This window comes from Capsella rubella, unplaced genomic scaffold, assembly GCF_000375325.1.
Source record: "Capsella rubella cultivar Monte Gargano unplaced genomic scaffold, Caprub1_0 scaffold_1, whole genome shotgun sequence".
Classification (NCBI taxonomy): domain Eukaryota; kingdom Viridiplantae; phylum Streptophyta; class Magnoliopsida; order Brassicales; family Brassicaceae; genus Capsella; species Capsella rubella.
The window spans coordinates 11,670,074-11,685,758 of NW_006238923.1; the positions used below are offsets into that span (position 1 = coordinate 11,670,074).

General features: G+C 33.7%; 3 protein-coding genes across 3 annotated transcripts; all 3 read left to right on the forward strand.

The window, feature by feature from the left end:
* The first annotated feature begins 649 nt into the window (after positions 1-649).
* Positions 650-1,875, forward strand: LOC111828615 (60S ribosomal protein L9-1). The gene is made up of 3 exons (XM_023776973.1): positions 650-1,099; positions 1,244-1,366; positions 1,586-1,875. Exons 1-3 carry the CDS (start codon positions 725-727, stop codon positions 1,670-1,672), a joined length of 585 nt encoding a protein of 194 aa, XP_023632741.1. The 5' UTR covers positions 650-724; the 3' UTR covers positions 1,673-1,875.
* A 3,240-nt stretch (positions 1,876-5,115) lies between these two features.
* On the forward strand, positions 5,116-8,300 carry LOC17898785 (probable methyltransferase PMT18). Its single transcript, XM_006306921.2, has 5 exons — positions 5,116-5,885; positions 6,041-6,251; positions 6,336-6,636; positions 6,917-7,384; positions 7,948-8,300. Exons 1-5 carry the CDS (start codon positions 5,157-5,159, stop codon positions 8,159-8,161), a joined length of 1,923 nt encoding a protein of 640 aa, XP_006306983.1. The 5' UTR covers positions 5,116-5,156; the 3' UTR covers positions 8,162-8,300.
* A 3,932-nt stretch (positions 8,301-12,232) lies between these two features.
* Positions 12,233-13,474, forward strand: LOC17900624 (probable glucan endo-1,3-beta-glucosidase BG4). Its single transcript, XM_006305186.2, has one exon. The coding sequence runs from the start codon at positions 12,233-12,235 to the stop codon at positions 13,268-13,270; it is 1,038 nt and encodes a 345-aa protein (XP_006305248.1). The 3' UTR covers positions 13,271-13,474.
* The last annotated feature ends 2,211 nt before the right edge of the window (positions 13,475-15,685 follow it).

Consider the following 15,685-nt stretch of genomic DNA (forward strand, 5'->3'; position numbering starts at 1 on the left):
ACAAATATTTGTAGCGATAGATGCTACAAAATATCAATTATATAAAATCATGAGTTTTCTATAATCATAATTTATAAGTTTTATATAATCATAATTTATTCCAATAGGTACAAAAACATGTAAAAATAGGATGGAATATTGAAGTTACCCGTTCAAGTAATATTGTAAATACAAATTCTTTTACACAATTCAATAATATATTTCCTACGTTATCTCACAAACATAATTTATTACATCAATATTTCTGTCTTTTTTTGTTTTAACACAAGTTAACTACATAATACATATATATCATTCACGATTACTATAAACTTAGATAATACATTCATACTATTATATACAATTCTGTAAACTTATCGTTTCACATCAAAATAAATTAAAAAATTTGACAGGAATTATAGAAATACGTTTTTGATAGATATGAAATAATATTCATGTGACAAAATGTCCATATTTACACATCGAAATTAATTACAGAATGTTCATTTTTTTAACATCGAAGTTACAACCCACTATTCTTACCCGGCCGTAGGCTTATTGCTATTACTAAATTTTAATGGGCTTTGAATGGGCTGAAACATTTTTCTAGGGTTTCTGTATTTTTCTTCCACCCTTTAAAAAGCCGCCGTCAATACATTTTGTTAGGGTTTCAGCCTTTGATCAAACCAGAGCAGCGCGAGAGTCGTCGTCGTCAGAGAGAGAGCAAAACCAAAGGCCGGAGAAGATGAAGACTATTCTATCTTCCGAGACGATGGACATCCCCGACACCGTAACCATCAAGGTTCACGCCAAAGTGATCGAAGTGGAAGGTCCTCGCGGCAAGCTTGTTCGCGATTTCAAGCATCTCAACCTCGATTTCCAGCTGATCAAGGACCCCGAGACTGGGAAGAAGAAGCTTAAGATCGACTCGTGGTTCGGGTCTCGCAAAACCAGTGCTTCCATCAGAACTGCTCTTAGCCACGTTGATAACCTCATCTCCGGTGTTACCAGAGGTTTCAGATACAAGATGAGGTTTGTGTATGCTCATTTTCCCATCAACGCTTCCATTGGTGGTGATGGCAAGTCCATTGAGATCCGTAACTTCCTTGGCGAGAAGAAGGTTTGTATTTCAATAGATCTCGGAATGATACAGAGTGACACTAGATTCGATTCTTGGAAATTGTGTATACTAATCGATGATTGATTGATTTCATAGTTTGTGAATACTGAACTTGTTTTGAAAATGTGGTTATTGGAATGATAGGTGAGGAAGGTAGATATGTTGGATGGTGTAACCATTGTTCGATCTGAGAAGGTGAAGGATGAGATTGTTCTTGATGGTAATGACATCGAGCTTGTTTCAAGGTCATGCGCTTTGATCAATCAGGTACTCTCTTTCAGATACAATATACAGAATTGTGTTAAGTAGTCTTTGTTGATGTTTGAGGTTTGTAAATGGATTGATTCATGTGAAACTGAAATGTAAAATGATGTGTATGATCGACATTGTTATCTCGAAGAATGTTCAATAAGCTCTGGCCAAGTTTTGCATATTGTTTTATATGTCTTAGGCTTCAATCTCACAATGGTTAATTGTAATGTGCAGAAATGTCACGTAAAGAAGAAGGATATCAGGAAGTTCCTTGACGGTATCTATGTCAGCGAGAAGAGCAAGATCGTCGAAGAGGAATAGTTTTATTTGATCGTCATCATAGCTCAATTTTCTCTATTTTCAAATGTTAGTTTTGTTTGATGGACCAAATCATCCGTTGTTGCAAGACTCGGCTTATCCCTCCTTTGGTTCTCTTTTTTTGTTTGTTCGAGATTTTATTTACTTATTCACAAGTTTTGGAATCAAGCTATCAAATCTTATTTACCCAAATCGTTTCGTGTGAATTTTGTATTTATTTTGTTTTTAGAGTCATAGATCTCTATCTCATAACTTAACACAAGAGTTCTTCATCTCTTAGTGTTTGCCAAATGCTGCGTTTGTTACACTGAATGAACCGAAACATTTTTGATTTGATTTATCAAAATTCAAACGAAGCATGAAGGGAACAAGAAGCACTAGTGTTGTGACACAGTACATATTCTCTAGGATTGATTCAACTCATGCTTCGTTTCACTTTGCTTTGCATGTCTTGATACTGTGATGTAATCGTTTTAATGTCAAAATCTGATCATCTTCCTCTGCTTTAAGGTTTATAATCTAAGATTATGGCAGAAGAGAAGGGAAGAGAATCAACCACTTGTTGTAGATAATGGAACTGGAGTGGTTAAGGTAAATCTCCTTTTGCCTTCTTATATCTCTTTGTCCTAACTTGTTGCTCAAGTCTACATAAACCTGTTTCGATTGGTGAATATGCTGGTTTTGGGAGTGACGATGCACCGAGAGCAGTCTTTCCTAGTATTATAGGTCGTCCTAGGCATGCTGGTGTTATGGTTGGGATGGGACACAAAGATGCTTTGTGGGATAGGATACAAAGATGCTTACCTTGAAATATCCCATTGAACATGGTATAGTTAGTAATTGGGATGATATGGAGAAGATTTGGCATCATTCGTTCTACAATGACCTTCGTGTTGCTCCTGAAGAACACCCTGTGCTTCTCACTGAAGCTCTTTCTTACTCCTAAAGCTAATAGAGACAAGATGACTCAGATCATGTTTGAGACTTTTGATATCCCTGCTATGTATGTTGCTATTCAAGCTGTGCTTTCTATTTATGCTAGTGGTCGTACTACAGGTTAGTGTGTGTTCGTTCATATTTGACCAGAGAGATCACCGTGTTGGGTAGAACTTATTTTACCCAATTTATTTGTTTTGATTGTGCATTGAGTATTGTATATTTTTGTCGAATTAATGATATACTATAATATATTTTCGACCAAAAAAAATGATATAATATATTTAAATATTACTTTTTAAGTCAGTCAATTTTTGCAATTCTATATTCTATATCTAAAAAATACAAAACAACCATACTAAATCAATAATAATATGTAATACAATCATACTAATGATGCCGATTTTAAAGTTTTAATAGATAAATGCTCCCAAAAAATAGACAAAACATGTAAAATGAGGAGACGATTGATGAAATATATATGAGTCTTGCATCATGTTGATGATGGTATTAATTACACATTGATGACACTCACATATTTTTACATTAGCTGAGAATCTCTTAATTGTCATGCGCGTTAAGTGAATGGTATTTTTCTCTCTGATAATCTGAATCCGTTAATTAATGAGAGAATAGTTCTTTTGAAATTTAGTTTGTAAAAGAAGATTATTTATAATAGATGAAATCATTGTACATAATTTGCTATTTAGCATGGTTTTGATGCCTTTTAGAAAGTCTTATATGATAAACAAAGAACAATATTTTGTACTTTTTCACAAAAATATTTTTTAATTTGTACGCATAAATTAATTTCTTATTTTTTTGTTGACTAAAAAAAATTGAGTTTAAAATGTCAATATGAACTTTTACATTTTCTTATTTAATGTTATTTTATATATCTTATTTATTATTACGTTTTTATAGATTTGATTAACTTATTATGATATATTTAATATAAGTGTGGCCGACTTTTTATATTAATTTTCATTTTTAAAGTTTAGGATTTTTGGACTTTTTACATAAATATTATGTCATTCTAGTAATATTAAAGGGTTTTTTTGACCAATATTAAAGGGTTAATTCAGTTATTTTTGGTAAAATTTATGTGAAACTGGTTAAATTTCCCTTATCTTCAAGTATATTTTGACTTATGCATTTCTCAATAAGTCAATATATCTTTGATCAAACACTTCCAAGAAATTTGCGATTTTTTTTTTTTTTTTTTTTTTTTTTAATCTTATTCCCTTTAATTCATGTACATACAAGATTAGCTTATTCCAAAATTAGAGCAAAAATATTAATATAAAATTTTACATATTCTCCTCCCAAGTCTAATAGTTAATTTGCACCCAAAAATTTGGTTTACATTTAAATGCATGTTGCATTTGCACCTACAAGATAAAACGAGGTGGAACTAATGTCTTTTGTCCATACTTGGGTTGTGGGAAAAACATATCCCACACCATGTTACAGCTTCACCTCTAAGGAAAAACGTATCTCTGCTTCCAATCTTCTTGCTGATAAGAAATTGAAGACTATAAGTAAGGAGAAGAGATTTTTCGTTAAAAGCCAAAGGTTTATGAACTCTCTCATCTTTGGTTGGTTATTCTACTAATATCTTCTGATCTTCTTTGTTTTTTCTTTTCAAACACTAATTTGGCTTAAAAAAAAAAAAATGGAAACATGTCGAATAGTAAAACGAATGGGTCGAATAGTAATACAACAGAAAAGACAAAACATGTGTAATCTCTACAACTATATTCACCATCCCAATTGCCTTGCCCTCTAGATAAACCATAAACTATGCTTATTATCATCAAACAGTACTCAAGAACTGTCTCTCTATGTAGTCACATATGTATGCGTACGTGAATGAATACGTATGTCACGTGTGAAGAATTCAGAATTCTTGTACACCGTCGACAAATCTAGCATCAAGGTCGTAGGGACATGAAAAATCCTGACACTATGCTTGGCTTTGTCTAGAATAAGAATACTATGCACCATTTTTATATTATCCTTTCATATAAAGACATGACCCTAATAATTTATTTCTTTTTGAGTCCAAAGTTATGGGGTACCACGTGAATTTTCTTTGTTATCTTGACCTTCTTTTTACCTCTAAATTATTTCAATTTTTTTTTTTTTTACATGGAGATATATAGAACATGGCAAAACGAAAAATGAGGCTAGTCAGCCTCCAACTTTATCTCAAAAATTTTATTTATTTTCCTTTTCTTTAAGACCACTTCTAAAAACAATAAGTGTGGTTCTTGGCTTTTTGCTAAAAAATAGAGACCATTTGTCCTTTTTTTTATTACAATAAATTTAGAAAATTTTTGATTTCTTGTGATGGTGGATCCCTTTTCCTCGTGCTTCGAGCTCCATTGAAACTTTTCTTACAATTTTTTATAACATTTTACGTTGATTTTTTGAAAAAATTTCCACCATCTTACAAAAAAGATTTTAGCTTTTTATATATCTTTGTTATACTAAAATCAGATAAAAGTTGTAAGTCTTTTTTTTGCTTTCATCCTCTCTAGGGAGAGAAATGGCGAAAGAGAATAGTAGTCATCACCTTGCAGAAGCAAAGAGAAAGAGACTCACTTGGATTCTTTGTGTAAGTGGACTTTGTATATTGTCTTATGTTCTTGGATCTTGGCAAAGCAACACTGTCCCAAGTTCTTCTTCCGAGTTTTTCTCAAGAATGGGATGTGATGAGACAACAACAACCACTCGGGCTCAGACGACTCAGACTCAGTCTAATCCTTCTTCTTCTGATGATGAGAGTCTCTCTTCTTCCTCCTCAACAGAACCAGTTGAGTTAGATTTCGAAAGCCATCACAAACTTGAGCTTAAGGTTACAAACCAAACCGTAAAGTATTTTGAGCCATGTGACATGTCTTTGAGTGAGTACACTCCATGTGAAGATCGAGAAAGAGGGAGAAGATTCGATAGGAACATGATGAAATACAGAGAAAGACATTGTCCTTCTAAAGATGAGCTTCTTTATTGTCTGATTCCTCCTCCACCAAACTACAAGATTCCATTTAAATGGCCTCAGAGTAGAGACTATGCTTGGTACGACAACATCCCACATAAAGAGCTTAGTATTGAGAAAGCTATACAGAATTGGATCCAAGTGGAAGGTGAAAGATTCAAATTCCCTGGTGGTGGCACCATGTTTCCACGTGGAGCTGATGCTTACATTGATGATATTGCTAGACTTATTCCTCTTACTGATGGAGCCATTAGAACAGCTATTGATACAGGATGTGGTGTAAGTTTTCATTTCTTAGTACTATTTTAGATATATCTATATTTTTGACTTGTTTTTAATCAATTCAGTTTTATATTTTTTTAATAACAACCAAACATTATATTAAAACATTATATCCTAAGAGTTTGATTAATTTGGTATTATTGGTTATTTAGGTGGCAAGTTTTGGTGCTTACTTGTTGAAGAGAGATATTGTGGCTATGTCATTTGCTCCAAGAGACACTCATGAAGCTCAAGTTCAATTTGCGTTGGAGCGTGGAGTTCCTGCGATTATTGGGATTATGGGATCAAGAAGGCTTCCTTATCCAGCTAGAGCTTTTGATCTTGCTCATTGTTCTCGTTGTTTAATTCCTTGGTTTCAGAACGGTAATTATGAACATTTTCTTGATTTTTTTCATGAGGTTTCTTGATTGTTGTGGAAATTTAAACAAAAAAATTGGATGTGTATAGATGGTTTGTACTTGACCGAAGTGGACCGGGTTTTAAGACCGGGCGGTTATTGGATCCTTTCCGGTCCACCGATCAACTGGAAGAAATATTGGAAAGGCTGGGAAAGATCACAAGAGGATTTGAAACAAGAGCAAGATTCTATAGAAGATGCAGCAAGAAGTCTCTGTTGGAAGAAAGTTACAGAAAAGGGAGATTTGTCAATTTGGCAAAAGCCTATCAATCACATTGAGTGTAAAAAACTCAAACGAGTTCACAAATCTCCTCCTCTATGCAGCAAATCAGACCAACCTGATTTTGCTTGGTAACAATATTCTCAAACCCTCCTAAAATCATATTTACTTCATTTGTTTTCAAATTATTAAAATGTTTTATGCGAGTGCAAATAAATCACGAAATCATAGATTTTGTCTAGTAGTTTTTTACAAGTTTCAAATTAATTTCGTGAAGTACCTAATTACAATAATTTTGAATGTTGCATAGGAAAGTTAAATAAAAAAAATTGAAATAAATCGCTAAAACATCTTATACAACAAAACAGAGAAATTAAAGTATATATTGGTGAATATTTTTTTTGACTATAGGTACAAAGACTTGGAATCTTGTGTAACACCATTGCCAGAAGCAAACGGTCCAGAAGAATTCGCAGGAGGTGCATTGGAGGATTGGCCAGACCGAGCTTTCGCGGTACCACCTAGGATAATCAGGGGTACTATACAGGACACTAATGCTGAAAAATTCAGACAAGACAATGAAGTGTGGAAGGAGAGAATAGCATATTACAAACAGATAATGCCAGAGCTTACAAGGGGAAGATTCAGGAACATAATGGACATGAATGCATACCTAGGAGGGTTTGCTGCCGCGATAATGAAATATCCATCTTGGGTTATGAATGTGGTTCCTATGGATGCTGAGAAGCAAACGTTAGGGGTGATTTTCGAACGAGGATTCATAGGGACTTATCAAGATTGGTGTGAAGGTTTCTCTACGTATCCAAGAACTTATGATTTGATTCACGCTGGTGGATTGTTCAGCATTTATGAAAACAGGTAAATACCAAAATTACTATCCTATAGGAAAAAAAAAAAACAATGACTAGAATTTTTATGTTTATAGTTAGAGTAGTGTATATCTAATTATGCTTAGCTTAAAACTATAATCTTAAGCATATTAAGATATCTTATATTTTAAAATTTATATGTATATGTTTTAAAAACATAATTAAACAATATGAAAACATGTATATTATCGATAATTTAGGCTCAAAAACTTTGGACTATATCTTTTTTTTTTGGAACCACCAACTTTGGACTATATCTTTGTTAAAAATATTGTAGGTTTAGACACTTATTTAACAGAAAATATTTTATATTAGAATAAAGAAAATGAAGGAATGTTAGTAATTACATTTTCATTTCTAAAATTCTCATGTAAATGCAAATATATAATTGAACCAATAGAAATCTTATACAGGTGCAAATGCACATTTTGTGAATTATAAGATCTCCATTGTTTGTTTTTTCATCAAGAAAAATGTGTATATTTGTGTTTGAAAATGAGATCTCACAAACGTGAATTCTGATGTTGTTCGTTTGTTGATGATGCATGTAAGGTGTGATGTGACATTGATACTACTTGAGATGGATAGAATACTAAGACCAGAGGGAACAGTGGTATTTAGGGACAATGTTGAAACATTGACGAAGATACAAAGCATAACTAATGGAATGAAGTGGAAGAGTCGGATTTTGGATCATGAGAAAGGTCCCTTTAACCCTGAGAAGATCCTTCTCGCTGTAAAATCGTACTGGACCGGTCCTTCTTAAACTAGTTCTTGCAACTCTCTTTATTCCAATCTTCTTTATCTTGTGTGTGTGCCTCATTTTTGTTTTATTGTTTGTTTTAAAAAAAAGTTTCTATGGTTATTTTGGGAAATACAGAGAGAAAACAACATTTCAGAGAGCATTTTCCTTACAACATTTCAGAGAGCATTTTTATATATTGAAAACGAAAAACATGTGATGAACAAGATTAGGGATAAACCATTATTAGGCTATTTTTAGCCATTATTTTTTAGCGTTTGGAACGAAACCTTATAACATGTTTTGGTTTCGGGGCTGAGGGGATGTATGGACTTCGGCCCACAAACTCTTTGATTATTCAAAAAAAAAAATGACAAAATTTTCTAAATATCTATACTTTTTTGTTGTTGTCAATTCTAAATATCTATATTATTTTAATTTTTCCCAACTATTTTGTAATTTTTTTGAATATAAGGATTTATTTTATAAATGTACTTCAAAAATACTAATGTAAACATATATAAATTATATAAATAAATTCAAGTATGAAACTATACCTAATAAAAATAAAATAAAAGCATTGTCTTTTTTTTTTTTTGTCAACAGACAACACCATTCATATAATAAAAGCTTTGTCAAAACACATAAATAGCATAAAAAAGAGGAGAAAGAAATAATTATATTTCCTTTTAAAGAACTTGTACTTAATCGGGTAACATGTCACGAGTTATCGCAATACATTTGACTTTTAGAGCTAAGTTTAATGACATAATTATTTGGTTTCACTAAATGCACCATTAATCGGTTTTATGATATCATTATCAACCAATAAGATTATTTGTTAGATGAACACGTTTTTCGACTAATAGCTTTCTAAGCCACACACACGGTTTCAAAAAAAATTGTCGGTACACTATAATCAACTACGGCAAAAATCCCAAATCCGCTTTTGAAATAATTTATTTACAAACATTTCGATTTTTAAAAAATGACAGTGCATGTGGAAATTTTTTAAATATTAATTTAACCATTCTTTTGTCAAACATGTTTATGCTTGAACAAATACCGAATAAGTAACATATGGAAAATAATTATTGGTACTATATGAATGAAGACACAATAGAGAAAATAGCATATTATAATTTGTAAATTCGATAAATAAGTATTTAGGACTTTATGTATCTAACGAATTGATCATAGAATAAAAGCGGATCTATAGCCAAGAAAAGACATGAGACTAACTAAAAAATGTGGTGGTCAGAACATTACATTATTTTTGAGATTTTCTTGGTAATAAATGTAGCTTGATCACAAGTAGAAACTTTGGTTTTTCTTGTTATAGTGTTTACAATTTGTTATAGGTCGAAAAGAAATTTTAATTGACCTTGCGGTAAGTCTTTAGCTATAAAAATGGTTTTATCATTTGCAAAAGGTTTTAATTTAATGTGATTAACATAAATTATGTTTTTTCCATTCAGATGGTGTGATCTAAGAACTAATGGTTCTTTAAAGTTGAATGGGTTGAAAACTTTAAGATGGAAAATTTTGAGTTGAATATCATTCAATCTATTCATCTAAAAAATGTAGTTAAATGAATTGAATACTTTTTGCTTGTAATTTGTACAATTTTTCAGGTTTTTTAGTTGAATGGGCTGAATTTTTTTTTCAACTCTTTCTTCTCAAATGCTAAAAAATTATTTGAATGAACATTCAACTCTTTTAACTTGGTATTTTGTGTCAACCATTTGCAGGCCTAAGTATTTGGAATGAATAGCATTGGAAACTGTAACTTCATTAACTAAATTAACGTCTTCTAAATTCTTATAAGGATTTTAAAAACCTTATATACCAAATATCAACACTTCAAACATCCAAAAGAATAGTATAATTATTATCTTAGTAGCATTGTTTAGATTTATGAATAAAGATTTACTGACCAATATAGTGAGTGTTATTGGATTCTAACTTATAAGGAATTTAGATGACTGATTCTTGCAACTCTCTTCATTTCAATCTTCTTTATCTTGTGTGTGTGTCTCATTTTTGTTTTATTGTTTGTTTTAAAAAAAAGTTTCTATGATTATTTTGGGAAATACAGAGAGAAAACAACATTTCAGAGAGCATTTTCCTTACAACATTTCAGAGAGCATTTTTATATATTGAAAACAAAAAACATGTGATGAACAAGATTAGGGATAAACAATTATTAGGCTATTTTTAGCCATTATTTTTTAACGTTTGGAACGAAACCATATAACACGTTTTGGTTTCGGGGCTGAGGGGATGTATGGACTTCGGCCCACAAACTCTTTGATTATTCAAAAAAAAAAATGACAAAATTTTCTAAATATCTATACTTTTTTGTTGTTGTCAATTCTAAATATCTATATTATTTTAATTTTTCCCAACTATTTTGTAATTTTTTTGAGTGTGAGTGTTATTGAATTCTAACTTATAAAGAATTTAGATGACTCTGGTAAAATCATAGATTGTATGATTGTTTGAGAGTTTAAAAGATTGTTTGAGAATTTTCTGTAATCTTGTTGATTAATTTTTCTATAATCTTGTAAAGTCTCTCAAACAATCTCTATATTAATAAAATACTTTTCATGACTTTATTTTGTAAAGAAAAGAGTTTAAAATCATAAACCAATAACATAAAATTTTAATTAATTCATTAAGATTCAGAGATTCTTTTGTTTTAATTAAATAACACATAACTTTTAATTGCTTTGTAAAACTCTGGATCTAATAACTCCAAATTTATTAAGATTTTAAATGACTTTTTACAAATCAATAACTAATAACACCAAACTTTAAAAGAGTTTAGTGAAATCTTGATTGAATAATAACAGATTCTACCTAACATCTAAAGTCATTAAAACACCATATAACTCACAAATCAATAACACTCTCTTAGGTGTATTTGTAGTCAAATTCATGTTTAGTTTATTAGTTATAAGAAAAAGTGTCGAGATGAATTTATTAATGACGTATATTTATCTAAGCTGCACGGAATCGCCGGAGAGACGTCGATTCTCGCTCCGGAATCGGAAACGGGAGCGGAATCGTCGGGAATCGCTTGGAATCGACTAGGAATCGCGATTCCTAAAATGAGGCTTTTAGAATCGTGTTAGAAGCGTAAGATTCCGATTGGGAAACGTAGGGGAGTAGATTGGAAGCGTCGCTGGTGCAATGTTCGGGAAAAAAAATGAAAAAATACAGTTCCGCCGCGTAGGGTTTTAAGAGAAGAAGACTCTTCCGTAAAATTACTATTCTACCCTTCGTCGTTTAATTAAAATTTTATTCATGTAGAAATGAAAACTCGAACCCGGCATCTTTAAGCCCCTAATAACGTACACTTGCCACTACACTACTACAGACATTAACATTTGTTCTAGTTACCATCTTATATCACGCCAAAGTTTTAGGTTTGATGTTTAGATTTTTTTTTTGATTTTTATTTTTTAACACATTTATTTTAGTATCATTTATGATGATTGTAATATCTGGTTGAAAATCTAATTATTTATGATATGATTATATATTTGGTATTTTATGATATATATGTATATGTATGTATATTTGTATCCAACACGCTTCCTACACGTACCCGCTTCCTAATTTTTTTAAAAAACTCGATTCCACGCTTCTAAACGTTTCCGCTTCCACGTACCCGCTTCCGATTCCATGCAGCTTAGATATTTATGTATCAATTTACTCAAATTCAAGTAATTTATGGGGTACGTTTCTTCTAGACAACATAGTTCGATTGGATTGATTCAATTTCTTACGGAATGGTAAGATTCAGTTAACAAGAAAAAAAAAAAGAGTAGATAAAATATAACTAGTAAAACTAAAAACACACCAAATTTGTAAATTAGTTCGAAGGCTAAGATTTATACGTTGAACCTAAATTTTAAAAAGAAAATTTATTGATACAATAAATACAAGAAATAGATCTCAAATATATAGCTATGTATACACAAACGTGCAACCTATATTTTGCAACATATCAAAACAAATAAAGAAATAAAGTTTGGTTCCTTTCTCTTCTACTACAATATTTTCCTATCTCTACACAAAAGTTTCATCATGGTCTATTCCTCTATGAAGCTGTTCTTGTTCTTCCTCTCGTGCATTATGATAATTTTCAACCACAACACTAGTGGTTTGGTAACCAAAGCTAATAGCATTGGCTTGAACTACGGCCTCCTTGGAGATAACCTCCCAACTCCTCCCAATGTTCTCAACCTTTACAAGTCCATAGGCATTACTAAAATCCGTATCTTCGACCCGAACACAGGAGTTCTTGACGCCTTGCGCGGCCACCGTGGTTTTGAAGTCACCGTTGGCGTTAGGGACCAGGACTTGGCTCCTCTTGCAGCTAGCGAAGAAGCTGTAAAGGGATGGTTTGCAACCAACATCGAGCCATACTTAGCCGACGTCAACATTGTGTTCATTACTGTTGGTAATGAAGTCATCCCTGGACCAATCGGTCCTCAAGTTCTTCCGGTCATGCAGTCTCTCACCAACCTCGTAAAGTCGAGGAATCTGCCCATCTCGATAAGCACCGTGGTGGCTATGTCGAACCTCGAGCAATCCTACCCACCTTCCACTGGAAAGTTCACCCCCCAGGCATGGGAACAACTTGTTCCCGTGCTAAAACTTTTGTCTCAAACAAATACACCTATTCTCGTCAATATTTATCCTTACTTCCCTTACGCAACTGACCCGGCACACATCCGTCTCGACTACGCTACCTTCACCGCTAAGGCCATCGTGGTCCAAGATGGACCATTAGGCTATTCAAACATGTTTGATGCAATATTCGACGCATTTGTGTGGGCGATGGAGAAGGAAGGCGTGAAAGATTTACCAATGGTGGTGTCCGAGACCGGATGGCCATCAGCCGGGAACGGGAACTTAACCACACCCGAAATCGCGGGTACCTACAATAGAAATGTTGTGAAGCATATAGTAAGCGGAAAAGGAACACCTAAGAGGCCTAACATTGGTTTCGACGGGTATATATTCGCAACTTTCAACGAAAATCAAAAGCCGGCCGGGACTGAACAGAACTTTGGATTATACAATCCTACTGATATGAAGCCTATCTACAAGCTATTTTAAGATTGGGAAAATTCACTAATGATATAATTCTCTGTTAGTTGTTAGTGAACTAAGTGAGATTAACACATCTTATAAGCTCTTGGCTTATGTGAATGTGACGGTGGTGCATGATGAGATCTCCTAGCGGAACTTAATTGACGTTGTAATAAATCTGAATTTGGTTGTTGAAACTACTTTCTCCGGTTTAGTAATTGTATTCTGTTCATCTATCATATATGAGTATGCCAATTTGTTTCCCATCCGTAATTGTTTTTTTTGTACCCTTCTTAAATATATAAATTTTATATCATTTAGCAAATAAGTGTCACAAATTGATTCAAAAAATAAATCCAACAAACTACTTGTGTTGAAGAATTATAGCGATCTTGACTACACAATGTCTTTAAACATATTATATATGATTAAGAGTAAATTCTTGGAACTCTTATGAAGAAAAAAAAGTTTGTAACTTTAATGATAAAATATGAATTTCTTGATCTGAATTGAGGGTTGAGTCCCAAATTTCTTTTTGATTAATTATAACATCTTGGCAAATGTTTTCGGAGTTAATCATCTTTCATAAATCCAAAAATTTCATCGATAAAAATAGAAAAATTCCTAAATGTCAATGTAAACCATTCCTCCGACTCCGAACACCAATACAACAAGATCAAAATCTTATAATGTTTGTAGTTCATGCTAATGTATTCATACACAAATGTCCTTTGTGGATCCAATGAATCTTCATTTTCTTTACTCCACATTTACAATCCACAATAGCAGTTATTAGTTATATTATACACATCTTTGAATACATTTTTCCAATTTGCGATTACTATAAATATTTCAACAAGACTTCGTCCCTAATTCATTGCAACACATTTTCACATTATACCGACCAAGTAACTTCGATTCCAAACTACCCACCAAGACAGTTCAGCACATTGCTTATTATGAACCATTATGAGTTGTGACAATCCTATATTTTCTCAACACTCCTTCATTTTCAGTCCATAGACTTCTCCATTTAAAATCATCATTAGAGTCAGATATGAGTTCGCCCTAATTCTCCCAGGCCCGTTTCCCGAGGCGCCGTTGGTCTTTGTCTTCCTCACGATGGCGTCCCTTCTCCGACGACTCTTCCCTGGTGTTTTTCCTTCCTAAGCAGCATCTCCTCTCCAGCAATTCTTCTTCGCAGTCTTTGAAGGTTTCTCCGGTGACTTTGCCGGTAGTTCCAGTTTTTTTTTTTTCGGTGTTCTGTTTCTTTTTAACTTCCTCCGCTTCGGTAGCTATGTCTCCTTCGTCTGAGGATGACGACTCTGGATCTGCGGCGGTAGTTTTGAACTCCTTACACCCTCTCCTGACGAGCCTAGTTGCTTCCCACAGCCTGCTGCTTCCTCCGGAGCCTCCTCCACCACCGGATCCGCCACAGCCTCCGGATCCGCCACAGCCTCCGGATCCACCGGACTCTCTACTAGTACAGAGCCGAGGCTCACTGCTCGATGTTGCTCTGCCCAGCTCCTCATTCCTTCCTCAGATTTCCGGTCAGCGATCTTTGGTGATCTTTTTCCCGAGTCATCTCCACCCATCGTGTGAGTCCCCTGCCAGTTACACTCTTGGCCTTGACTCTCGATGGTATACTGCTGTGTGCAGTCCTGATTGTCAGATCCATTACGAGCATATCTCGTTAAGGTCTGCTTCTAATCCCTTGCTCATATACCCGCCATTCACAAGTTTTAGTTGGCTTTCTAAAATTAATTTAGAGAAAGGCTTAACTAGCTTTGTTCGATGGAATGGTGAGCTTTGTAATCTTAACTTTCACATTTGGATTTCTGTCATTGCAATTGGCGTTATCTTGGATGAGGTTTTGATTCTCTCGGATCACTTTTTTAGTGCTTCCGCTTTACCTTGTATTGAGGTTCTTGTTAGACATGTTCTAATCAAGTGTATTGCTAAGGGCTCTGTCCCAATATTTAGCATTAGCGTCTTTGGTTTGTTAGACGTGAAGAAGGAAGTAAAGTTCTTGTTTAAGGCTGAGCCTCCACATCGTGGCACCCATTGCCATCCTTTCTTCCCAAAACTTGCTCTTTGTTGGAGTGGTTTGGATAATCAAGCAGCGCCGGTTTTGCAAGGATCTTCCTCCCGGCTGGCTGTTCTCTTTGCCCTTGTTGCAGAGGTTGTAACCATTTGGGTTGCAGTGGATGCTTGTTCTCATGGAGCTTTAGGGATGGTTCTTTTACAATCTCTTTTAGTTTCATTTGATGAACTCTATCCTCAATTTATCCCTAGTGTACTATTTCTATCTGTACTTTCCGGCACTTGTGGCCAGTTTATGTTGTTTTCACCCTTTCCTTTGGGTTGTAATACCTTCTCATTTTAGTGAGACTGACACTTAACGTTTTTAATGAAATATAGTTTGAACAAAAAGACTTCTCC

Excerpts from the sequence above, each read along its gene's own strand:
- LOC111828615 (XM_023776973.1), top strand. The coding sequence starts at position 725 with ATGAAGACTATTCTATCTTCCGAGACGATGGACATCCCCGACACCGTA. Across the intron at positions 1,100-1,243 it reads ACTTCCTTGGCGAGAAGAAG|GTGAGGAAGGTAGATATGTT; the intron begins GTTTGTATTTCA and ends TTGGAATGATAG. Across the intron at positions 1,367-1,585 it reads CATGCGCTTTGATCAATCAG|AAATGTCACGTAAAGAAGAA; the intron begins GTACTCTCTTTC and ends TGTAATGTGCAG.
- LOC17900624 (XM_006305186.2), top strand. The coding sequence starts at position 12,233 with ATGGTCTATTCCTCTATGAAGCTGTTCTTGTTCTTCCTCTCGTGCATT.
- LOC17898785 (XM_006306921.2), top strand. The coding sequence starts at position 5,157 with ATGGCGAAAGAGAATAGTAGTCATCACCTTGCAGAAGCAAAGAGAAAG. Across the intron at positions 5,886-6,040 it reads CTATTGATACAGGATGTGGT|GTGGCAAGTTTTGGTGCTTA; the intron begins GTAAGTTTTCAT and ends TTGGTTATTTAG. Across the intron at positions 7,385-7,947 it reads TTCAGCATTTATGAAAACAG|GTGTGATGTGACATTGATAC; the intron begins GTAAATACCAAA and ends GATGCATGTAAG.